The sequence below is a fragment of the Canis lupus genome, chromosome 8 (genome assembly GCF_003254725.2).
Source record: "Canis lupus dingo isolate Sandy chromosome 8, ASM325472v2, whole genome shotgun sequence".
NCBI classification, from domain to species: Eukaryota; Metazoa; Chordata; class Mammalia; order Carnivora; family Canidae; genus Canis; species Canis lupus.
In genome coordinates, this window is record NC_064250.1 from 47924148 (window position 1) to 47949482 (window position 25335).

The window sequence follows — 25335 nt, forward strand, 5'->3', positions numbered from 1 at the left end:
CAATTAATGACAAATGCTCACAGGGATCCACTCAAAGCCATAAGAGCAGCAAGTGTAAAAGATGTAGGATTGTTAACCTAAAAATATGAAGTCAGAGGGAATTTTGTTTCTTTAAGGACATCTCCTATCACTGAGGAGCTTGAGGAGGTGGAAGTAGAGCAAATATACTCTAAAAGAGTGGTGTTCAAACTAAGATTCCAATTCACTAGGTCTGGGAGATGGGGCAAAAAGAGTAAAAACAATTCCAAGGTATTTTTTTGATTTTCCAGATTGGGAACCAAGGTGTAAGGACACCATAATTACTTTTCTAACAAAACCCTGATACTTTTCCTTGTAGGCCCCAAATCAGAAATCCAGTTTTCTCTCTCTGCCAAACTTACCTCTGGTTGGAAAAGAATTGGTACCACCTGCCACCCACACTTTTGAGAAGCTGTGTTTTTGTTTGCCATGCCCAGTACCCTTGGGAGGAGGAGGTATAGAAATAAATGTGATCGTACGCAAACTAGAAGGCAATATACATCAGTTAATAGTGGTTACCTCTGGATGGCAAGCGAATTATTTCTCTTGGGCTCTTATTTCTAAATTTTCTATACTGAGTTTCCTATATAGTAAAACAACAAATGAACATTTAAAAGACAGATGAGAACAGATATCCTCAGCTTTTACAAACTGGTTTCTTCTTCATGAGCTGAGCATAAGCATTTGTCCTGCACCATGGGCCTGCCTGGCATGAACAGCATTCAGTGGAGGGTGAAACTGCAGGACTTGGGACAGGCCAGGGCTCTGTAGGTACCTTCTACTCTGAGCTCATGGCTCTTGAAGAAATTCCTGGGGAAATGTGAAAACATTTCTAAATCTTTCTTTTCCTCCTCCACCTCCAGTCTGAGCTCTGAATCGCCACTTACAGAAGTCACTTGCTCCTTAGTCCTTTTCAATATTTATTTATTTACTATACAAAATATTTACACTATCACTGCAACTGTCTGGCCCCTTTGCCTGGCCTGATGGATTTGCAGCAGGGCTTGGTCTCTAGAAAACACGCTGATGCTCTCCTTAGTGTTCACTTGGTGCTTGGTCTCCTTCAAAGACACTAAAAGGCCAGGCTAAAGTTTGGCTGGCCCCAAGTACCTGGGCCACAGGAGCATAAATAAAATTAAACTGGCTGAAGTAAGAAACGTGAAATTAACAACTGCCGGAGAAGTAATAGATATTCTTTCTTCTCTCTGAGGAGTTGTACCTTTTCCTCATACTGGCAAGTACCAAAGCAGGATTAGAAAAAAAAGGTAAAAGAAAAGGCCAAACAGAGCAAAGATACTTTGGAACAGACTTAGGAGACAGAGTGCAGTGGAGGAATAGAAAACCACAACAGTACCAAAGGGTTTTGTTAAATAGAGACCCTGGGGCTAAGGACCAACCACGGGGCTGCAGGCTGCCACAGCTGGGCTGCAGTGGCACCCAGGATGCTCTGAAAAGTGCTCCGACTAGAGCTGAAAAGGACAGATCTAGCCAAGAAAATCAAATCGAGCTCCAGCATCAGTCTCTGGAGGGCCGCTGGAGAGGAGAATGCAGAATCCAGAAGAGGAACAACTGCCAAAGAAAGTAGAACCAGCCCACATGCCCCTAGCTGGAAACCCCTCTCTAGGCCCGAGGGGCATTGTCATGTTTCCCAGGGTGATGACGAAACTTGCCTGTAGATGTCCCATGGAAAAACACGGGGGCAAGCAGCAGCACCTTGTCCTGGTCCCTGAGGAGAGCAGTGACCATGTGGCATGGAGGACCCTGGCTCAGGTGTTGAGGCCCTGATGCTGGATCCTGGCCCCCAAGAATGAGTGAGGTCAGCACCCATGCCAAGAAGGACAAATGACAACTGCAAAGGGGTGAGGTCAGGCAGCAACTCGAGCAGCTCAGGAGGGCTTGTTCCTCATGGTCCCTGGGAACGGGAGGGCTCAGACATGCTTCCAGGAGGCCGAGGCATTGCCACAAGTGCTGCCTCATCTCTGGACTCTGTGGACTTGCTGGTTTTGGCAGTAAAGATGGCTTGTAATATTCTCAGAGTTGAATGCCCCGTTGAGAATGGTAGCTCGCAGCAAAGCCTTCTTAAAAAACAGAAATGTGGAAAGTTGATGAGATTCCGAGTCTTGAAAATGTCTGCAGTCAAATTGTAATGAAAAAGGATGGTGGGATTTTCCAAAAGACAGATGCAGGTTCTCTTCAATCTCCATACAATAGTGAACCTACTAATTGTCTTCCCTTCACAGGGACTCTTTGCTGGCAACTTACAGAGTAAAGGAAGTCATGGACAGGTGGGTATTATTGTCTGACACAGCTTCTCTACATACATTCTCAGGGCCCTGACCCCGTGGACTTGTGATTAAGCACTTCAACCACTGGTCCCTTTTCCCTTGCCACAGTGCTGCTGCCAGAGAATAGCAAGCAAAGAATCAGGGATTGTTAGCATGCTATACTTCTGTCCAAATCCTCTGCTATTAAATTTTCTTTTGTAGAAAGCTGAAGAATCCCTACCTCTCAGCAGACTGCATAAGTTGGGAGTTAAGTGGCCAGGACCAGCCACACCTGAGCGTACAGAACAAACCCAGGAACAAACATCAGTAGTCTGCAAGCCAGCCAGATGCCTACACATGCTCCTTGCCCTAGAGGAAAATCATTTTCAGCACTGGAAGCTATAGTCCAGTTATCTTTCACATTCTTGGGTCTGTTTTTCTCACTGGCTCAAATTCAAGAAAAAAGCTTAGAGTTTTTATGGATTAATGATCATTTCCAGAAATGCCTTCAGGGAAAACGCTCCTTTTCCAGTTTTGACACCACAAGAAAAGGTCCTTTTGTGCCATCAGTCTCCATTAGAGGTAGTCTGGCACCATGGCCTGAGCCTGCTATGGTGCAGGAGGACAAAACTGAAGATTGCTCATGTAGGCCACTTCCTATCTGTGCTCCTCCTGACTCCTGGTGAGAAGAGGCGATTGCCCCGCATACAGGAAGGACTCATGTGCCTGTAGGGCAAGTAGCAAGGGCTGCAGAGGGGACCTCTCAAGGGCATCAGCATAGGAAGCTGAGCAAGGCCACCCCAGCCTTCTAAGAAAGCCGGGCCCCTTTGCAATCTCCCTTAGCTATTGAAGCAGCTCCTGCTCCTGAGATCTTCTGAAAACCAGGTGAAGTGAAGCACCGTGGTCCTCTCCTCATGAATGAGCAGTACAGATTCCATACCATGCCAAAGTGGCCTGTGGGGGAGATGTGCCAGAGGCAGCGAGGGAACGACCCAGCTCATAGGTGACCCAATACTTCAGACACTGGGGCGCATGCAGCAGCTTCTGGCTGATGTTATGTGTGTGTTAGGGTCGGTGGTTGTCACGGTGTTATGTGCACCCAGGTGTTCCAGGAAGCACGGGGGCCAGGTGGGCGGCAGGAGAGTGGTCAGAGCATGCCAAAGCCCTCGCAGCCCTCACTGATGGCCAGCTGCAGCATCCGGTGCACCTCTTCATACGAGTCATATGTGGGGAGGCACAGCTGGTTAAAACTGGAAGGGCAAGGAGAGAAGTGATTCACTCAACCACCAGAAACACTGGCCAGGGCTGGGGGACCTTCCCCAGTCAGAGTGTGCCCTAAACAGTCTGGTACCTACCATGTGTGTGCAGTCGGGAGAGTGCTGTGGGTAGGAGCGGCAATAATCTGGAATGAGGGGCAGAGGGCGGCAAAACCTCCGGGTGGTAGCTGAGAGGAGCCTGTTGTGAACTGGAGTAGCCGAGCCAACTCCTCCTGGGTCAGGCTGGAAACCACAGTCCAGAACCACCTCATGACCTGGCAGGGAGAGCACAAGGTGGGGTCACACTCAGGGTACAGCCTAGGACTTGACCATGGGAAAAGAAGAGGATGCCCTGCAGTGGGAAACATGGGTAGCAATGGGGAGAGTCAATAACTTCTTCAGGAATTTATACGATCAAATCATCAGCAGGGCAGTCTCTGGTTGGCTGGTGCTATTTCTTTGCCTTGCCAATGTACCATTCCCATGGCAACTGGCTCCACAGCCCTTAGGGACCAGGGGTCCCTTTGGCTTAGACAACCACCTGTCTTTCCCTTGCATACCATTTTCCCCCCAGTTGACCTATCTGCCTCTCTGACTCCTCAGCATTTCTCTTCTGAAAGGTTTTCCTTGCGACACGGCACAGATCCAATGAAAAGAAGTGTGGCCCACTTACCTTTTCTCTGAAATGCCAGGAGCCGCCAACAACCACTGCGTGGGCTTTGAAGTCAGACACACTGATGTCCCCAGTCCCACACATCAGCAGCTGGAGAAGATAGTTCAGGTGTTACTAGGACACTTGGAGGACACACACTCAATATAAGGTCAAAATTGCCTGTGTTAACATGCAGAATATGGAATAAAGGAAGGACCAAGAAAAAGACCATGAGGTAAGATCATAATGCCAGAACTCTGCTTTAGGAAAATTATAATAGGCCAACAGTTTCTAACCAGTGTGGTAAAAAAATCACACAGCTTTTAAAAAAAATAGATGCCCATGGCCTCACCCTAGACCTATTCAATCAAAATCTCCAGGAATGTGTTGGGAACTTGTGTATTTTGAAAAAGTCTCCTGTTACCGACATGTATCCCTAATTGAGAACTACTGCAGTGTGGTGGGGGCACCTGGGTGGCTCAGTGTGTTTAGTGTCTGACACTTGATTTCAGTTCAGGTCATGACCTCAGGGTCATGAGACTGAGCACCGTGTCAGGCTCCATGCTCAGTGGGAAGTCTGCTTCTCTCCCTCTGCCTCTCCCTCTGCTCATGCACATGTGCTCTTTCTCTAAAATAAGTATTTAAAAAAAAAAAAAGAATTACTGTTGTAGATTATTTTGAACTGAAACAAAAGACAAAAAAAAAAAAAAAGGAAAAAAGAAAACCAAGTATTTCCTGATTCTGCCCTGAACGCAGCCTGGGAATACCAGGAAGGCAGGCCCCTTCCGCTGATGAAAACCCCCAGCTCCATTTTTAAATTTGTCAGATGGCCTTTCCTGTTTCTCAGGATCCATCCTTCTTTTGTGGACTGAACTTTTACCACCTTCCCTTCAGCCCTGCCTCTACTTGATCAGATAAATCAAAAAGTATACCAAAAAATGAGAACATTAATTATTATCAGAGGCCTGAACATTTTGCTGGTGTCCTAATTTGGTTTGGATCCTGCATGTGACTTAGTAGACTGCGAGTACTCCTTCAATAGCTATAAAGAATGGTATGTCCTCATCAAGAGACAAGAAAAGTCCACATTAAGCCTGAGGAGCTTTAGCTCCTTCAAAAAGAACCTGCTTAAGCTAATGAGTAAGAATGGGGCATGGAATGACCCTAAGAGACTGTGTCCTCCCCTTCCTACTCACTTTTACAAACTGTTACAAATGTTATGCTTTCTGATAAAAAATGCACCAGTACCTATTCCTCAGCCCAAAAAAATAACAGCACTAGATGAGAGGTCTTTAGGAAACTGTAGGCTCTGAGATGGAGCATTCATTTTGTTTGAATTTCATGTCTCAAAGTATAAATGTGATGAAAATCACATACAACTTTGATTCTTGTTCTCGAGGCCAATTCAGTTAATATGAATAAACATTGCACAAGACCATGTGAAATTATTTTTTTCTCATTTTTGAAGAAGAATCTCTTCCTTACAGGAAAGAGTTTGCAAAAACACACTCTTCATAAAGGCTGTGGGAAATTGCCTTGTATGTTTCATTTGTGAGCAACAGATAAATGACCAACTTATTTTATTTTTTGCCCACAACTTCAATTTTTGATAATTATAGAATGGTATTCACCATTTTTTGTCCATTTTTTGGTTGTTACAGGATCTGTGATAAGAAGATATTAACTGTATAGTGTTGTAGCCCAAAACTTTGAAATATGTCACATCTTTTGGTTTGCCTCCTTCCCTGAAATGTAGTTCCATGAGGGCAGAGACTCTGTCCTATTCATTGCTAGCTCCCCAACTGCTTCAAACATCCATGTCTTACAGGAAATACTTAATAAATAGCCCCTGAATAAATAAATTCTACTATTCCCTTAAATCTTTAAATGTCATAGGATTTACAAGGTCTGTACACAATACTAATGTTCTTTACTATTCAACCAGTATCAATAATACTTGAATAAACAACTATTAATTATTACTCTTCAAAAAGAATTAGTTATTTGGTTTCTAATTTTCATATTCTAATGTTTTGAAAGCAAGAGAAAGGGTCAATGCATGGAAGAGTGACAAAAGCGAAACCAATTCTTCCATAAAGGACTTTCCCACCACATCTCACAACAGAAGATGTAACAACCTGGTTCCTATGAGCACATTCAGAGACTCAAGAGTGGGGGTCTATAATTATAAGCACTTACCTCAAGCTCGTTTTCATCAAAAATAGCCAAGAGGTTCTCAGGAACCAACTCATTCAGGCCTGAAACAAAGTAGCCAAGTTAAAGCCACATCCACACCATGGATACAGAGGTTTTTATCTCAAGGCCAAGAGTAGACAGGTTCTTACCTTTTAGGAAGTGTTCCACCTCCTCTTTCACTTGACTGGCCAGCCGATATTGGGCCAATAGATTTAAATAGAAAATTTTATTTGCATTGGTGACTGGGGTTTGAGCTCCACCTGTCATGAGTTCTACAACCTGAAAGAAGAGGCAAAAGACAGATGGGGGAGGCTGTGGATGGGAGTTATCAGATGACACCTACCCAGTCCTGTGTTTACGTCTTGTAAACACAGCTAGCCATGAGTTTCTGCTGCATGTTCAACCTCTCAACACATCTAGTTTTATATAGTTACTAAGCTCCAGCAATCCTACCACTGTTGCCTATCCCACTGGCGACTAGGGTATCAGAGTGAGTCTTCTCTGATATGGTGATATAATTGGAAGATATCATGGATCCTTGTTAGCAATATGCTAACGTCTCTATGATCCAAAATTAAGGCCCTAGTGACTTCTCTTAAACCCCTGAGCCTACTTATTTGAAAATGAGTAAGGCCAGACAAGTAATGAAGAAGTGTTTTTAGATTTCAGAAATTCTAGAATGGGAACAAATATTCCTTAATCTTCCCAATGTGTTCACAGAGGCCATGTGATTATCAGTACAACAGATTCAGTAATCATAATTTTTTAGTCCTTGCTATTTTACTTTCAACTGTATATTACTGCAACTTTACTGTCATAATTATTATCTAATACTACTTAACATAAACAACCAAATTTGCATCAGAAATGTTTTTGGCCAAAAAACAATTCTAATTAAAAAAATTTTTTTTAGTTAAATTAAATTAAAAAAAGAAATGTTTTGGCCACGAATTTTCTAGTAAGGAAGCTGAAAAATATACAGGCACAGTGTTAAAATAGGAGTTACATACATCACGACTCTGGAAATTGAGAAAGACATTACTGTCCCTCCCAAAGCTGCTTGTGCAGTGACACTTGATTATTACTCAGTTCTTTTTCTACTGGAAAGTAGGAATGGGTGGGATATATGAGTACATGTGTCTTTTGCTCCATCATATGGACCAAGATCATCAAGCTGTGGGATGCCAGGTCCTGATATGGTTGCCACTAGTCCCACGAGCCTATTTACATTTAATGAGAATAAAATAAAGTGGAAAATTCAGTTACTTGGTGAATAACTTGGCACATTTTGGGTGTTCAAAGACAGCACTGATAGAGAACGTTTCCACCACTGCTGAAAGCTCTAGGAGGTAGCCCTACTCTAGAGGAGGCTGGAAACCATGGGACCCAGAGGCTTTGGTTCTCTTTCTCACCTTATCCAGTTGACCTGATTTGTTATATTTCTCTTCTGCAAAGACCAGCTCCATCTCACTCATGTCATTATTGAGGATGAAGCAAACTTTAGATTTGTAGAATTCTGGGTCATCTGTTTCAAAGTACTGGGAAGACAGAAAGACAGAACAGAACATGACTAATCTTACCCAGAAATGAAATCTGTAACTGTTTGGAACCACTTACCCCTTCAACCTTAAGAACAATAAGTTCAGAGCAGAGGGATTCCAGAATTAATGGCTAGGGGCCTTAGTTAAAAAATGTATACCTAAGACTTTACCTTGTAATGCATACGTAGTCCTATGATTTGAGCCAAGAAAGAGCGGGTGAAGCGAGCCCGGACCAATTGCTTATAGGCTCCTCCTAGAGAGGACTCATAGAGACACTTGCCCACCAGCCGCCCTGCAAACTCATACATTTTTAAGCGTAGATGAGCAGGGCGATTAGGGTTGGGATGTACCTGTCAAAGAGATTAAAAGGCTCTGGGTCATTTTTCTTCAAGCTTAGTTCTGGAAAGACCCTCCCCACCAACTCCATCCCAAGGGAACAAGAATTTCAGTGTTAGAATCAAAAAGTCATCTAAATGGTATTAGTTGTTTGGTAGCTACCATGAATAATTTAGAGTGACTGGATGATAGAGGGCAAAGATGGACTTACAGTAAGTGGAAGAATCTTCCATTAAGTTTGTGGTCCCTGGCTGAGTATGGAAGTCAACCAGTGGATGATGTGCTGCCTTTCCCCTAAACCAGAACTTCTTTCAAACAAAGTCTACTTCTCTACTCCTGATACCTCTGCCTATTCAAAGATCTAGTACAGAATTCAATGCCTTAGGTACGTTTTGAGAAAATGGCTTAATCATTTATAACAATAATTAGAATAGTCATTGTACTATACTACTTTTTAGTCAAATACTCATCTGTCTGCATTTTCTCACTTTACAGATGAAATAATAAAGGCAAAAAAGAGGGAGGCAATCTAATTTGGGTTCATATTGTAAATATCAAAGTTAAGAACAAGACACAGGTTGTCAAATTCCTAGGACACTTTCATGATCTCAAACCCTTCTTACACTATCCACTATAACACAATTGGCATTTTTCCACCCACTCATGGAGAAGTCACAAACTCACTAATGCTTGGTTGTTGTCACTGAATCGAGTGAACAGCTGATTGGTGGTATCAAACAGTGCTTTGCAGATTAGCTCAAACCATTCTCGGCGAGGTCCTCCCCAGTCTAGAGCTGAAAAGTATAATAAAAATAAAAAGTGGGGGCGCTTAGGTTGCTCAGTGGGTTAAGCAGTTGACTCGATTTTGGCTCAGGTCATGATCTCAGGGTCATGAGATTGAGCCCTGAGATGGGCTCTGCACTCAGCAGGGAGTCTGCTTGGGATTTTCTCCCTCTCTCTCTGCCCCTCCCCCTGCTGGCAAACGTGCACGCTCTTGCGCTCTCTAAATAAATAAATATTTTTTAAAAAGCAACTCTAGCTTACCACCTTTTATTGCTTGTGTCTGTCTATTCATCGTTCAACACGTTCCACCTTCCTTCCATTCCACTACATTAGTGTTTCCCCATTCCAACCCACCTAAACTGTGGCGCTTTTTTTTTTTTTTAATTCTGTAGAATTAAAGGATTCAAGATATTCTATTCACTAAGTTAATGCCCCTTAGTATGGAAACAGGAGCTCAGATGTCCCACGAAATGGACATTTCTTTTGTTCTATAAAGGTCACTTTCCCTTCTGGTCCACTCTTAGAACCTGCCCTCCCAGTCCCTTTGTCTGTGCTCTACAAGCTCCACCAAGCCACCTGCCTGTCAATACCACCTTTTCTGTTTTGACTCATGACTTCTTTTTCCTTTAGAAAAATAAACTGGCACAGGGGCAGAGGTGGGAGTAGGGGGATATTTTTTTTTATTTGCAGAGAGCAAGTAATGGGGCGGGGGGAGGAGTGGGGAAGATTGTTAAAGAAAATGAACATGAACTTTAAAAACTGACCTTCTTCATCTTGGAAAACCACTTCAAAGTTCTTGCTCCAATCTGAGATTGAGAAATTCCGAGTGGCTTTCAGAGACTGAAAAGCAGTGAAGGGAAGGAAACTGTCAGGAGACTGGCTGGCAACTCTTGGGTGTTAAAAGGAAAAACACAAGAATATTGCCTCTGTCCCTTTAACAATTAGTACTTGGAGGAGATGCAGTCCTCATAAATAAACTTTAACCATCTCATTTCATATTTAAAGTGCACATATCTCCAGAAGAAATTTAAGATTTTAAAAAACAATCTAATTCATCTTTGTACCATTGCTTTGTTGAGCAGTTGAAGCTTTTTTTTTTTATGCTCATTTTATTAATGAGAAAACTCTTGCATAAAGAAATAAAAGGACTCAAATTAGTAAGCTGTCAGCAAGAGAACCAAGGAGTCCTGGTTTTTAGTCAAGTACAGTGTCCACTGGAACTCTTTACCCACAAGGCTATGTTCAGACACAGAGAATGTGGCTGAGAAAAGGGGTTTCCAGTCACACCTACCAGAGCCAAACATCACAAACACTTTCTGGACAGGGACCAAACCTTCTCATTCTTGAGGAATGCAACAACTATGCCAGTGTCTGCGCAGTGGAGACAGACACACATCAGGTGTTCCTTTTCCCTCAGACCAGAGTGACAACAAAAATCATTTCCTCTTAACCCAACAAGAGCTCTTCTCTTTCAGGAATTCAAGAACAACAATGTTCTTCTGTACCAACTACTTCTACCTTCCCTACACAGAAGTTCTATGAGATGGTTCAGGAACTAGTTCAGTAAAGATTGTAAAGCCACGGTGTCCACTAGTCTCTCCCTTCAATAATAGGTCTTGAACAAATTTACCCCAAACTTAGTATAATTAAACACAGAGAAGAGCAGTCTTTAATAGATATGTTTAGAGAGAAGAGAAATTTGGGTTTCATAAAAAAGATGGCCTGCAGGACATAACCAAACACCAAAGGGGTTTCTAGTTCCAAAACCCTGACAAGTGATGACAGAAATTAACCTTTACGCACCGATTCCAACAAGGTGTGTCTGCTGACTTTCAGGGTGACTTTGGAATGTGGTCTTTTCATATGTACCTGCCGAAGCTCTCGCTGGAAAAAGTTCACCTTGTCCTGAAAGGTCTCAGAGCCTCCTAAGGAGCAACAAGATCCATCATGATGACAGCCTCATTCCAAGACATCTGTGTAGTCCACTCTGCACCTTCAGACACCCAGGTGGGTAGGGTCGCTGCTTTCCCTGTCAGAATCCCTGTTCAATCTTACCTATATTCTTATGGAGGGAGCGGATGAAAGTGGCTGCTAGAATGTTCCTCTCCTTACAGCTGAGCTCCACAGGCGGCTGAATGCCATCATCTACCACCAGGGTGAGGAGCTTATGAACAGGGTCAGGGCCAAGGTATGAAAACTAACAAAGAAAAAAAAAAAAGGCATTAACCTTTAAAACCCTCAAATCCAGCAAAAACTTTCCATATCCCTAACCTTCAGTATCAACCAATAAACAAGTTAAGCCTGTTCTCTCTAAGAGACTATCTCCTAGGAGTATATCGCCTGTTTTTCATTTCAGTACTCTACAATCCAATTGTATTTTAAATTATTTGAGTCACCGAGACTGGCTTTAGCGACGATCACAGGCAACATTACAGATCTCCTAACATAAAATATAGGAAGGGTGAAGGCAGTAAAGATATATCAAGCGTATGACTACCTGACGAGGTTGGACGGACTGGCTGGAGGAAAGCGACTCACCCTGAGATTCCAAAAGCTCAGAAAAGTTAGAAGAAATGTTTTTAATATATGAGAATGCTGGGACGCCTAGGTGGCTCAGCAGTTAAGTGTCTGCCTTTGGCTCAGAGCATGATCCTGGAGACCCGGGATCGAGTCCCACGTTGGGCTCCGTGCATGGAGCCTGCTTCTCCTTCTGTCTGTGTCTCTGCCCCTCTCTCTCTGTGTCTCTCATGAATAAATAAATAACATCTTAAAAAAAAAAAAAAAAGAGAGAGAGAGAATGCTAATTCTAAAAGAGCAAGCTTCAGCACACTGGGAAACCAAGCTGGAGCCAGAACTGCCAAGACTCTCTCCATTTACTTAGTCTCGGGGGCAAAAGATAACTGTGGAAAAATTCTGACTTGCTACTAATTCCTGTTTCTGTAGGTATGTGTCCTTCTAGAAATTCTATATTCTCTATGCCATGCTGTGGGGGGAAAATGACCCTTTCTGTCCGTATTTGGCAATGAACCCTGTCACAGTAAGAACTTCAAGAAACACCAACGGCCCTTTGAGGAAAAAAGAAAAGGTAGAAACATCCCAGGGTTGGAGTCTGCTTAGCACAAACCAGATGGAAGGTTCAACTTACTTTTGTTCCTGGGCACACTCGGAAGGTATAAAGGCGCCAGGGAATGATTTTCAGGTAAAATTCCTTCACTGAGAATTGCTAGAGGACCAACACACAGAAAAGGAAGTGAATGATAAAATAAAAAGGGTCTATGTGGGTACTGTACTGAAAAAAACAGAGTTCCTAACCTCCATTTCTCATTACCTTTTCCCTCTAGGGATGAAGAGGATAATTCTGTATTGCTAACATCAAATCAATAATATCTATTTTATCTTAAAATAGCTTAAAGATATTACTCTGACAATGCAATTTTGCAGAGAGGCATTTGATAATCTTGACACTCAAGTCTTACTACCATTTTTAAATGCCTGAGATCAGGTTTGCACTTTATGAGCAAACATTTCACCTAGAAGCAATCAAAATCTCCTCCTGCTCAGCTGGGTGCTGCTCAAACTTCCTCAAAGGATACAGGATACCAATGACCTACACCCACTGCTCTATCTCTATTAGGATGGTACCAAGGATCTGCCACAGGAGGGCAGGTGGGGGATGGGAGGGCAAAGGTGGTGGGATGGTTTCAAAGAAAAAAGTTCATAAAAATAGGTAAGCATACAGAAGGGTCTCTTTATACCATTATATTAAAAAAAGAAAAGGCAAAGCAATAACTTTAAATCTAAAAAAACTGTTACATAAATGTATAAATCATACTTTTCCTTGATTTTTAAAAAACTCTTCATGAAGAAATTTTCAAACACATGCTAAAGAAGAGAAAACGATATAATGACCCAACACCAGCTTTAACAGTTATCAATTCATAGTCAATCTTGTTTCATCTCTACCTCACCTTGGCCCTCATTCCCATTCCCCTAGTCCAAAGTAGGCAGAAGGGCTAGATTTTTAAATGATAAACCACACATAGCAAAGTCTGAAGTAGAACAAAATTACAACTGTTTTGGTTACGAGATTAAAGGGATGTGATGGGATGTTTGAAGAGCTTATTTTCCTGTGATCTGAATGAATAAGCAAAATACAAATATTAAAAAGAAAATTCCTAAAACAAAGTGCCTCTTAGCCCAGGGGCCTTGGGAAGTTCACCTCCTTGCCTCTGCCAAAATTTCTCTATTCCAATCCTTTTTGCCTGATACTGACATGCATTTATTGTGGTTTCATGAAGCACAGGATGAAAGATCAAACTCTTTCAAAAGAGCATAAGGAACCAACAGTAATTTTTCTACCAGTGAAAATTTTTTAACGGTCAAAAGTAGCTTTCTTTAAAACTCTAAGAGCCATGCCTTGAAAAATCTTCCCAGGGGCAATCAAAGGGCAGAATGCCTCTGGTGCTCTGAAGCACAAGGTACAAGGAATTGCTACACAGAATTTTCTTTTAGTCCAATCCAAACAGGTGCAACAAAAAAGAGGGAACCATCTTCTGATGCTCAATCTTAAGTAGCCTCTCTCAGTATTCCAGAAAGCCTACAAGTCAATGATCTTGCCCTGACCCTCACACTAATACTCTGAGCTTTTACTACCTATGGCCAATTATATGCAGATTCAGGCAGCGGGATTTTGAGATAAGAATGGGAGAGCCAAGGGCATCTGGGTGGCTCAGTCAGTAAGCCTCTAGCCAAAGGCTCAGGTCATGCTCCCAGGGTCCTGGAATTAAGCCCCACATCAGTCTCCCTGTTCAGTGGGGAGCCTACTCCTCCCTCTCCCTGTGTGTCTCCCCCTGCTCACACCCTCTCTCTCACTCTAATAAATAAATAAAATTTGAAAAAAAAAAAGAGAGAGAGAGAGAGAGAATGGGCGGTCCAACCTTTGGTGACACGTAGCAATACACCTTCTTGGGTTTCTTCACCTTCTCAGGGGTCTGGCACTCAGAGGGTGAGTCTTCATCTTCCTCCTCCAGGGCTGTGGAAGGCCGGCGCTGGGAGGAGCTCATGTGCATGGGTGGGAGGTGCCAAGGTGTGCTGGTACAGTTGGTGGCATTATAAAGATAAGCCTCAAAGTAAATGCTCACTCCTGAGGTGGACACGTTGCGTTCAACGATATTCTTCTCGTTCTCTGAAGTATAACAAGGAATAAGGTTTTAGAGTCAGAGACAGGGGACAAGAGAAATGACCTATCACTAGACCTTCAGTCTGTAGGACTCTAAAAGCCAGTTCTGGCTCAAATAGCAAATGTTTGTGAGGCTGGTCAGAAGGGTGCAGACACACAAGGAATAAGTGGCCTAGGAATGGAACTAAATCACAGCTTTTCTTTCAACTCACCACTTAGGACAATAATGTCAAATTCACCATTATTGATTGGCTGATTTTGGTATGAAATGCAGGCATGGAAGCAGCCGCGAGAATGCAGGGTGAGTCGCAAGAACACCTGGCAGGTCTGCCTGTTGGATGTCACTGACTTCTCGAATGAGACACTGCTGCTCTCTTCTTCTTGAGGGCCGAGCTATAGGAGGAAGACAGAGAGCATCACTGAACATTTATGATTTTCTCTACTGCAGGGCAATTTACTCTTTACATAGAATTTTCTTATGGACAAGCTGGTCCAAGTCTCATAATTACTAATGAGGTGGGCACGGCCAGACAAGGACGGGCAGACAGCACAGAAGTCAGGGTGGCGATGCAAGGAAGTGGATCAGAGAGGATGAGAATGACAGAAAAAGGAGGAGGAAAGGAAACCGCTCACCTCATGGATGGACAAACTGTAATTGTGCTCGTCTCTCAAAGAAGCGGAATTGTTGGTAGGGTTGTCATACTCATCTCGGGGCACTATCTGAAGGGTGTGTGGCTGTCCACAGGTCAACACAAGAGTAGAAAAATGGCACACTATTTTGGTCTTGGAAGGAACCACCATTCCTGGAATAGACAATGGAATCTCATCCTTAGGGGGGGGCGCTTTTCAGAGCATGAAGATCTCTTCAATCAGTGAGTCCCAGAGAGCTGGGTCCCACTCTATTCCTAGGGATAAGCGCCACCACTAAGAGGATGAGGGAAAAAAAGAAAAAGATTAATTCAAATGAACCAGGGAGCTCATTTTCACAAATTTCTAACCATTGCTGCACTAAACAAAATGAGAAAACTCACAGGAAACAGAACTGAGAGTTACGTAGTGCCTACAGTACCACTGGGAACCTACAAGTGAGGCAGGCCTCAGAAATAAGTGCTAAACAACCATCAAACAAAAAGCCCTGAAACACTTAGCTGTAAATCTAAGGACACACGCACAAGACTTCTATGTTGAAAACTACAAAATGCACATGAAAGAAATGAAGAGGCCAGTGTGAAGTCAAAGGTTACCATGTTTACGAACTAGCAGATTCAACACAGTAGAGGTGTCAATCCTCCCCAAGTAATACACAGGTTTAATGCCATTCTTATCAAAATCTCAGGAAGAGTCTTTGTAGCTACAGAAAATACTGTTCTAAAATTTGTATGGAAAGAGAAAGGATCTAGAGTAGCAGAAAACAATCCTGAAAAAGAGTAAAGCGAGAAGAGTCAGTTTACCCAATTTCAGGATTTACCATACTAGCTACAGTAATCTGGATTCTGTAGTACTGATGGAGGGACAGACCCACAGATCAATGGAACAGAACAGACAACCTAGAAACAGACTCCTACAAATATGACTAACCAATCTTTAACAAAGGTACAAAAAAAGGCAATGTAATAGGGGAAAGGGCAATGTCTTTTCAAGAAACTGTGCTGGAACAACTAGACACCGATAAGCAAATAAATAAAAAAATAAAAATCTTGACACAGTATACAAAAATTAACTAAAAATGGATCATGGCACATGAGATGAGCACGCTGGATGTTATACTCTATGTTGGCAAATTGAATTTAAACTAAAAAAAGAAAAGAAAAATTTTTTTGGCAACTTGGTCTTTGCCTAGTTTAAAACAAACAAAATGGATCATGGCCTTATATATAAAATGTAAAACTTCTAGGGAAAAAAGCACAGGAGGAAATCTTTGGGATCTACACTAGTCAGAGTTCTCAGATACCTAAAGCGTGAATCCTTAAAAGAAAAAATTTAAAAACTGACTTCATCAGAATTAAAAACTTTTGCTTTGTGAAAGACTATGCAAAGTGGATAAAAAGAAAAGCTAAAGATTGATAGAACATATTGCAAACTACATATGTAACGGAGGACAAGTATGTAGAATATATGAAGAATTCTCAATATTTAAAAAAAATCCAATTAGGAAATGGGCAGAAGACATTTCACCAAAGAGCATATACAAATGGCAAATAAGCACAGGAAAAGATGTTCAGCATCATTAACCATTAGGGAAATGCAGATTAAAACTACCCACCCTTAACAGAATGGCTAAAATAAAAAACAGAGACAATATCAAATGCTGGCAAGAATGTGAAGAAACTGGATCATTCGTGCATTGCTGGTAGGAATGTAAAATGCCACAGGCACTCCAGAAAAGAGTTTGTCAGTTTCTTAAAAATACTAAGTGTGTAACTACCATACAACCCAGTAATTACATTCCTGGGCATTTATAACAAAGTAATGACAACTCATGTTTACACAAAAACCTGTTCATGAATTCTCACAGGTTTATTCATAACAGCCCCAAACTGAAAACAATCCAAATGTCCTTCATCTGGTGAATGGTTAAACTATGGGACATTCACACTGTGGAATGAATGACACTCAGAAATAAAAAGAAACCAACTATTGATACACTCAACAACTTGGATAAATCTTTAGGGAATTATGCTGAGTAAAATATAATTCCAATTATGTAACATTCTTGAAACTACAAAATTACAGAAATGGAGAAGGGATTAGTGGGCTGCCAGGGGTTAAGAAACAGGTGGGAGGAAAAATGGATGTGGCTACAAAAAGGCAACATAAGGATCCCTGTGGTGATGGAAATGTGTTGACCCTGACTGTATCACTGTCAATTACCTGGCTGTGATATTGTACTTTAGTTTTGTAAGTCCTACTACCACTGGGGAAAATTGGGTCAATGGTACACCAGATCACTCTGTATTATTTCTTACAACTGCAGGAGAATCTATAATTATCTCAAAATGAAGAGTTTAATTTTAATTTAAACATAAAAGGGCTGGGTGCCTGGGTGGCTCAGTATATAATCTCGGGGTCCTGGGATCGAGTCCTGCATCGGGCTCCCTGCTCAGTGGGGAACCTGCTTCTCCCTCCCGCTCTGCTGCTCCCCCTGCTTGTGCTCTTTTTCTAATAAAAAAATAAAATCTTTACAAAAAAGGGGGGCTGATACATATTGTAAGGATATGACCTGTTATCCACTGGTGGCAAGGAGGTGGGGTGATGATAACTCCTGTGGAAATGAGTCTGTGAGTGAGTCACTGAAGTAAAGGAGGAGGGGTATATGGAGAAGGAGATGGCTTGGGAACCATCCTGTCCACAGCCTTCCTCTGTAAGAAAAGAAAACTGAGGACCAGTCAAGCAAAGATACATGAATCTTAAGACCCCTCTTCTTATGATTTGACTCCAAAAGGTTCCCAAAGTCCTCTCATTTCTGTGGATACCAACCTGGCCAGTACTTAATGACACCCTTAAAAGGAAGCCAAGGCAGGGCACACAGAGCAGATAGGATCTTTATACACTGAACAGATTTGCTGCAGAATTAGAAGTCAGAGATTGTACCTTTAGGCTTCAAAGTCAGTGAGCACCTATTATCTGGCATAAAGGAGATAATATATCATCTGGCATAAAGGAGATGAGTGGGGAAAAAAGTAGAGACCGAGTTCTCAATTCTTAGATACCAGCAGCTCGGGCAGACACTCTGCCATGAGAAGTAACACACATATGGGTGGCAAGGGTGGAATTAGGGTAAGGGGCTTTTACTTGAAAAGATTTCAAAAATCAGAAGAATTTGCCTTTCATCTATCCTGGCACCCTTACCCCTTAAGAAATCACTAGGCCGATGACCCAACAATTCTACTCATAGAGAAATAAAACCGTATATCCACACAAAAACTTGGACACAAGAATTCACAGCAGCCAAAAGCAAAAACAGCCCCAAATGTCCATCAGTTGACAAATGGATAAATAAAAGGTGGTATAGCCACACAATAGAATGTCATTTAGCAGTAAAAAGAAATGAAGTCCTGATTCATGCTATAGCATGAATAAAACTTAAAAGCACTATGCTAAGTCAAAGAGGTAGTCACGAAAGGTCATATATTTTATGATTACACTTATATAAAATGTCTGGAGTAGGCCAATCTACAGAATGGATAAAGGGTTACTTAGGGATGGGGAGGTCTGGGGGAAATGCGGAGTGATTGTGAACGGGTAGAGGATTTCTTTTTGGGGTGACGAAAATGCTCTAAAACTGACTGTGGTGCTGGCTGTGCAACTCTGAGTTTTTAAAGCCGTGAAACTGTGTATTTTAACTGGGTGAATTATGTGGTGTGGGCATTAAATCTTAATAAAGGTGTATTGTTACAAAGCGAGGCAGAAAAATAAAGGAAGATAGGGATAGGGAAAGGGAGGCAAAAAAGAAGGAACATACCAGGCTGAAAAATCTTATAGTAGGGACTGTAGGCCACATTTAATCCACCAAGCTTCACTGAGATTTCGTAACGGCCTGCCCTGCGCACGGTGAAGGCCACTTTGACCACATTGGAACGGGGCTCCTGGAGGACCTCCTGGGTCACTGGAATCTCCACGGCCAGCTCAACGTGGGAGATGTGAATTCTCAGTCCCACAGGCCTATGTGCTGGGAAAGGCTGCCCGTTCTTGTAGAACAACTGCGGTGAGGAGATGAGGGGCCCATATTAGGGAACAGGAGGAGAAAACCATTTCCCACCTAACTCAAGGGAGTGTGGGGAGGGAGGAGGCGGCTGGCAGATCCCGGTACCCACTGGTTCCTCCACTCCTGCTCACAGACACGGAGAGAAACAGCACAGCTCAGAGAAAACATTAAATCATGAACAAGTTCTTAATTTGTTCACAAGACGGGGATAAAATGTACTGCTGAATCCATTCTGACTTGACATTTCTGAGCCGCAAATGCTGCCTCCTCTGTATACCCAGTCCTTATTATTATATTATCACTGTTAACCCCAAATGTGAAGGTAAGTTAGTAGGCACCACTTGGCGCTGTGCAAGCTAATGCACCAGGCAGGGCTGGCAGAGGGTGCGGGGTGGGGTGGGGTGGGGTAGTTCAGGCCATCAGCCTAGTAGAATGCTGCAGTGAAGTCATGGGGGTTGGGAACAAACTGTTCTGTAAAGGGCCAAAGTAGATATTTTGGCTTTGTGGGTTATACACAGCTACTCAATTCAACTGTGGTTAACTACTCAAGTGTAAAAGCAGCCACAGGCAACACAGGAAGATGAATGGGTGTGTCTGTGTTCTAATAAAAGTGTATTTACAGACACAAGAGGTGAGCCTGATTTGGCCCCTAAGGCCATAGTTTGCCAACCCCCAATCTATCACAGCTATCCTTTTTGGTAATATTCTTTTCATTTGGAAAAAGCAACATTAAGCTTTATACACCTTCAGAGTTAAACACCCACTAAACCAAAATAATAGAGAAATTTGTGACCCTTCCAGATATTAACAATTGCCTGGGAATTGCCATATTAACAGGTCCTTGGGAATGGCTGAAAAACAAGGAAACACGTTTTTAACATTTCAGGCCAGCACTACCAACAGACTGAACAGGGCTCTGGAAAGCAAGTGATTCTGAAAACCCAATGGGGGGCAGCTTGGGTGGCTCAGCAGTTTAGTGCCACCTTCAGCCCAAGGCCTGATCCTGGAGACCCGGAATCGAGTCCCACGTCAGGCTCCCTACATGGAGCCTGCTTCTCCCTCTGCCTGTGTCTCTGCCAAACCCTCCACCCACCCCCCCCGTCCCATGTCTCTCATGAATAAATTAATAAAAATCTTAAAAAAAAGAAAGAAAGAAAGAAAGAAAGAAAGAAAGAAAGAAAGAAAGAAAGAAAGAAAGAAAGAAAGAAAGAAAGAAAGAAAGAAAACCCAATGGGTATGGAGACAGAAACATTCCCTTACATGCACTCGGAAGGCCATGCTGTGGCCCACCTCATAGGGGTCCTTCCAATCCCAGGAGACTTTGCAAGACCGGGGATCCAGGTAATTTCCCCGCACGTAGTCATAAATCGTCCGGTCCCCTCTGCGCTCACGGTCCTCATTCTGGAGGAAGCTGACAACCCGTGCGGCAAGCTCAAAGAGGAACTTAATTGTGAAGAAGAATGCAACCACAGACACTGTGATCCCACCTATGTAAACGAGAGAACACACATACCACCTGCCAGTTACACATTATAGCCTCTCATTGTAGAAAAGGCCAGTGATCTTTCAAAAATTAAGTCAGGATGAGAGAACAAGACTTCTGAAGAAACACTGTACTAGGGCGCCTGTGTGGCTTAGTCAGTTAAGCGTCTGCTTCCAGCTCATGTCATGATCCCGGGGTCCTGGGATTGAGCCCCACATCTGGCTCTCTGCTCAGCAGGGAGTCTGCTTCTCCCTCTCTCTCACTCCCCCTGCTTGTGCTCTCTCACTCCTTGTGTGAAATAAATAAATAAAATCTTTAAAAATAAAAAACACTGTACTGGGTCACTACCTGTGTAGGTGAAGAGAAGAACTTCTAAGATTTTATTTACTTATTTATTTATTTATTTAGAGAGCACGTGACAGTAGGGGGAGAGGCAGAGTGATAGAGAGAGAGAGAGAAAGAATCTCAGGCAGACTCTGCACTGAACATGGACCTCGACTCGGGGCTTGATCCCACAACCCTGAGATCATGATCTAAGCTGAAACCAAGAGTCAGATACTTAACTGACTGTACCACCCAGGTGCCTCGAAAAAAGGAACTTCTATACCAGGAGTCAGACAAACAGGCCAAATCCCAACCACTGCCTGTTTTTATAAATAAAGTTTTATTAGAATACTGCCCCACCTATTCATTTACATATTGTCTAGCGCTGCTTTGCCTTAAGCCAGCAGAATTCAGTAGTTGTGACATAGCCTGTATGTCTGGGAACCCGAAATATTTACTCTTTGGCCCTTTATGGAAAAGGTCTGCCAACCCTAGTTCTATACCATTGGCCTATTGAATGTGCAACCCCAACTTCCTGCACATGCTAGGCCCTCACAGAGTCAGGGAAAAGAACGTCAATTCTATTCCCTCCATTTGAAAGTCTTCCCCTCTCTTGTCCACTTGGCAAAAGCCCTCCCCAATCCTCACCTGCGTGAGGAGTTCCCGCTCCTGGGCTCCCTCAAACTCTCACGTGTTATAGCTTTTCTTCTCCTTCGTGTTACAAACTTCTTGAAGGCAGATTTTTACCTTATTCGACTTTGCTCGGCAGGAAACAGTGTCTGGCACAGACCAGAATTACTCCATAAATGTTTCCCAAATGAATGAATTCCACTGCCAGCTCTGTGAAGGTACATTCTGGCATGGGTAGAAATACTTCTAAGTCTATTTTCAAGGGGAAAGGGATAGACTGGGAAGCAAAAAGGATGCAGCAACCCTAACAAAAAGCTAATAAAGAGAGCTTTTGCCGTAACATACCAATAACGTAAAACATCAGGTCCCTTCAATGCCGACGGACAGCCGAGGATCACAGCTGCAGCTGCAAAAGAAAACTTGTTTAGGTCTTTCTCCAACTCTCCCTTACAGCCATCTCAGAGAGAGACAAAGAACATATGACTTGAATTGAGTGACTCAAGCCTTACTATCCTTGTCCTCTCTAGCCTGACAGGTGCCCTATAACAAATGTCAGCAAAACAGTGACTGCATCACTCCTAAAGTCTTCTAATCTACGACCACCCTAGGAATACCACCAACAGCCACTTGCTTGCTTTAGTGCTCATTACAAAATGCAGTAAGATGGCTTTTATCTTCTTAGATCCAGGGCCCCAAGACAGTTTCCCTCCCCCATGCAAAGTAGTGCTAATTAACACAAGCAAAGAGGATAATGGAATCACTTTCCCCTTCTATTTGCCTTCTGGAAGTAATTCATCTGAGTAGAAATAGTTATATCAAATGGGGATTTTTAAAAGTATTATTATCATCATGTTGGCACTATGTAATTAAAGTAAACCACAAGGTCGTCCCAATAATAAGCAGTGGGCATGGAAGAGGTCATTTTTGCCGTTACCAATTAGACAACAGGTCTTATGGAAGATGAGCTTAGCAGAAGGGCCAAGGACAGGAACAAAAGGAGGAGACTGTATTTATCCTAAGTGATGCCTGTCAAGATCAGAACAATTCAAACGGGCCAGAGTTTGAGGGGAAACTTTCACTGTTATTAAACTTTTTCCAGAATAAGACTTTAATTGCCGTTACTTGAACTTAAGGTATTACCAAGGAAAAATGCAATGTACATTGACATTGGTATCTTATCACTGAGTTTGACCTTAGTATAGTCTATAAGAGCTCTCCCCTCTACAATGCAGTGGAGTCATTCTTTTCAAGTCAATGTATATTAAGGTTATCAACATTAACTCAACCCAGTGCCTTTTATCAGCGATAGAATATTACTCAGAGACAAGACAGCTGAAAGGCTATCTAGGCTCAGGTCTGGGAGGGACCAAAACAAGTCTTGTTCTGTTTTTTTAAATAGGATATGCATTTATATCTAACTGTACTGGAAAACTTTAAGAGGAAGAATGAAAATGGCCATTAGTTCCTCTGACAGTAACAATATTCCCAATGGAATCCACAGACAGTAGGTAATTTGGCAAGCAACCATACCACATTTCATAGAAATCTTTTTTTTTTTTAATTTTTATTTATTTATGATAGTCACAGAGAGAGAGAGAGAGAGAGAGAGGCAGAGACACAGGCAGAGGGAGAAGCAGGCTCCATGCACCGGGAGCCCGATGTGGGATTCGATCCCAGGTCTCCAGGATCGCGCCCTGGGCCAAAGGCAGGCGCCAAACCGCTGCGCCACCCAGGGATCCCTCATAGAAATCTTTATTTAGACTGGCATCTAAAGTCCTACTAGAAAAGAGATCCACACAGGGAACATAACACAGTCCGTATACAGAGATTAGGCTGCTCCCAGGAGGGTCTATCATAAAGAGACAATATATAGACCCAAAAGTTGGGATCACAACTATTGAGCCTCTTTCCCAAACAAGTATCTCATCTCCTGGGACCGTATGCTGAAAGCTGTTTTCATCTCTCAAAAAAGCATCTGTCTGCACCTCACAGGATGCAGATGATATCGCTGACTTTGTAGAAACCAAACTGGCAGTTGAACTGTCTGAAGTCCTCCCTCAGTTGGATGCCATCCAATCTGATCCTGGATATGAAAATATGGTCCTTAGCAAAGTTATAACACTCAGCAGAAAATAAAGTGTATGTGGTTGACATTAGAGGACTTACAAGAACAAGAGCAATGCCAATTGTATGGCAAGTATCATGAGGGCCAAGAAAATTGCCATGTGCTATCTCTTGACAACTATAACATTTCCTGGGAGAGGCAGTGGATGAGCAGTGAGTCACAGGCCTGCAGACCAGTTCCAAGGCTGCAATTGCGTGACCTGTCCAGGATTCAGAATTCTCATTGCTCATAGAAAGAGTTGAGGTTTAGTCATTTCCATGGCACCATATCCTTTAGTGTTGCACAACTTCAATATAACTCCCCATAGCCATCAGGACTCTAAAATCAAACAGTACAGCAAACAGCCTCAGTCCTCATGAAGCTAGCAGTAATGAGCTTGACCTTGCTGAGTCCTTGTCCATTTTTTCCTCATTCACTTATTTCTCAGCCAAATTGTTACCACTGATCCAGAACACTGAGATTTTTTCCAGTAGGTCAATTCTACATTTGCATTTTATTATTTAAAACTGTGCATACCTGTCACCACTTTTTCTCAAACGACCCTCCTCTCTTCTCCTGGAAACCTCCTTGTGGCGAGGGAATTAGCTCTGTCGATTCATTACCCCTTGACTGACCTTTATGAAGTATTCCACTTCTCTACAGTAGCTCTCAACAACCTCCCTGACAGTACCTACCCATCTTTCAACTGGTCTCATTTTGAACTTGCCTTCCTTCTACGTCTTCCTCCTGTCTTGTTCCTCTTGAAGACTGTCACGAACCTTCCTATCTTTATCACTTAAATCACTTTTATTCGAGATTTCACTTCCATTCTGTAAGCACTTTCTGTCCTCTTCCTGACCCTGGTTAAGGCTCTCTCTGCTTGGTCTCCATTCTCTTCCCCACCCACAGTATTCCCCTTGGCTCCTTCTCCTGCAATACCTTGCTGCCATCCTGTGATCTACCTGACTCCCATCCTTTCCACCTGGACATCCAAGCTCTGAAACATCCTATTCTCCATGCTTTGCAAAAGTCACTTCCTCTGCTTCCACTTACCACTCCCCTCTCATGTCTCTATGAAATCTCCTAACCCTAACGTCTAGGGAAAACCCTGTCTCCCCTCCCTGAAATCTTCCCTGAGCCTCAACTTAGAAATTCCATTCCTCCTCTGAATTCGCACATTACTCTATTATTTATCTTATGGCACTGGTATTCTCTTTCATTTTAGCCCCGTGTTTGTTTTATTTTCCATTTCAGAGTGGTAAATAACATGAGGCAAAGACTCATCTTTAAAATTCTCCATGGCATCCAACAGAACTGCCTATAGTAGCTGCAATAAATATGAATAAGGTATCTGAATTATCGGATAGGGTCAAACGTTTGTTCTTTCCTTTGTCCAGAATGCCTTAAGGATCAGGGATTTTTCTTGATGGGACCTCCTTTCTGATACAGTTTTTAAAGACTTCTCTAAGTGGCAGTATATTCACTTGAACCACGGATTATAAACTCTTCAGACCACAAGTTACCAGTTTGCTTCAGTTCTACAAGTATGTACCAAATACCCACAACTACTCCATAGGTTCTTATGCATGGCATGGTATCTGGCTTTATGATTCTATCTCCCTTATCTTGAGCTTTTATTTTTCCTAACAGCTTCTATAGTACCCTCCATTTTCTGCTGCTCACACTTCTGCTTCATAAAATTAGTTTGGAACTCTTCCCAAGACTAATTCAAGCTCGAAGAAACAGTATGTAAAGCCTCTGCCATACTAATTCTTGCCATTCAGCTACCTGAATTGTTTTCAAGTTCATCTCTTTAGTATCTTGCTCTCATAAAACTCAGCAAACTGTGATACTCTAAGTTAGC

At 42.6% G+C, this 25335-nt stretch overlaps 1 protein-coding gene across 3 annotated transcripts in view; it reads right to left on the bottom strand.

Moving 5' to 3' along the window:
* Positions 1–925: 925 nt before the first annotated feature.
* Positions 926–25335, bottom strand: part of AREL1 (apoptosis resistant E3 ubiquitin protein ligase 1) — a 42227-nt gene continuing 17817 nt past the window's right edge. The window contains exons 3-20 of one of the 3 annotated variants that reach the window (XM_025443930.3): positions 21713–21773; positions 20221–20417; positions 18688–18925; positions 14859–15028; positions 14438–14618; positions 13984–14231; positions 12192–12269; positions 11102–11243; positions 10850–10971; positions 9811–9886; positions 8948–9057; positions 8098–8277; positions 7799–7924; positions 6536–6665; positions 6390–6448; positions 4212–4301; positions 3638–3813; positions 926–3532 (exon numbers count right to left, since the gene is read on the bottom strand). In XM_025443930.3, the coding sequence (XP_025299715.1) occupies positions 3430–3532; positions 3638–3813; positions 4212–4301; positions 6390–6448; positions 6536–6665; positions 7799–7924; positions 8098–8277; positions 8948–9057; positions 9811–9886; positions 10850–10971; positions 11102–11243; positions 12192–12269; positions 13984–14231; positions 14438–14618; positions 14859–15028; positions 18688–18925; positions 20221–20417; positions 21713–21728 (2442 nt within the window). In that variant the 5' untranslated portion in view covers positions 21729–21773 and the 3' untranslated portion in view covers positions 926–3429. Of the gene's footprint in view, positions 3533–3637; positions 3814–4211; positions 4302–6389; positions 6449–6535; positions 6666–7798; positions 7925–8097; positions 8278–8947; positions 9058–9810; positions 9887–10849; positions 10972–11101; positions 11244–12191; positions 12270–13983; positions 14232–14437; positions 14619–14858; positions 15029–18687; positions 18926–20190; positions 20418–21712; positions 21774–25335 lie in introns of all 3 variants that reach the window. The other 2 variants (XM_025443929.3, XM_025443928.3) reach the window with 2 other exon arrangements.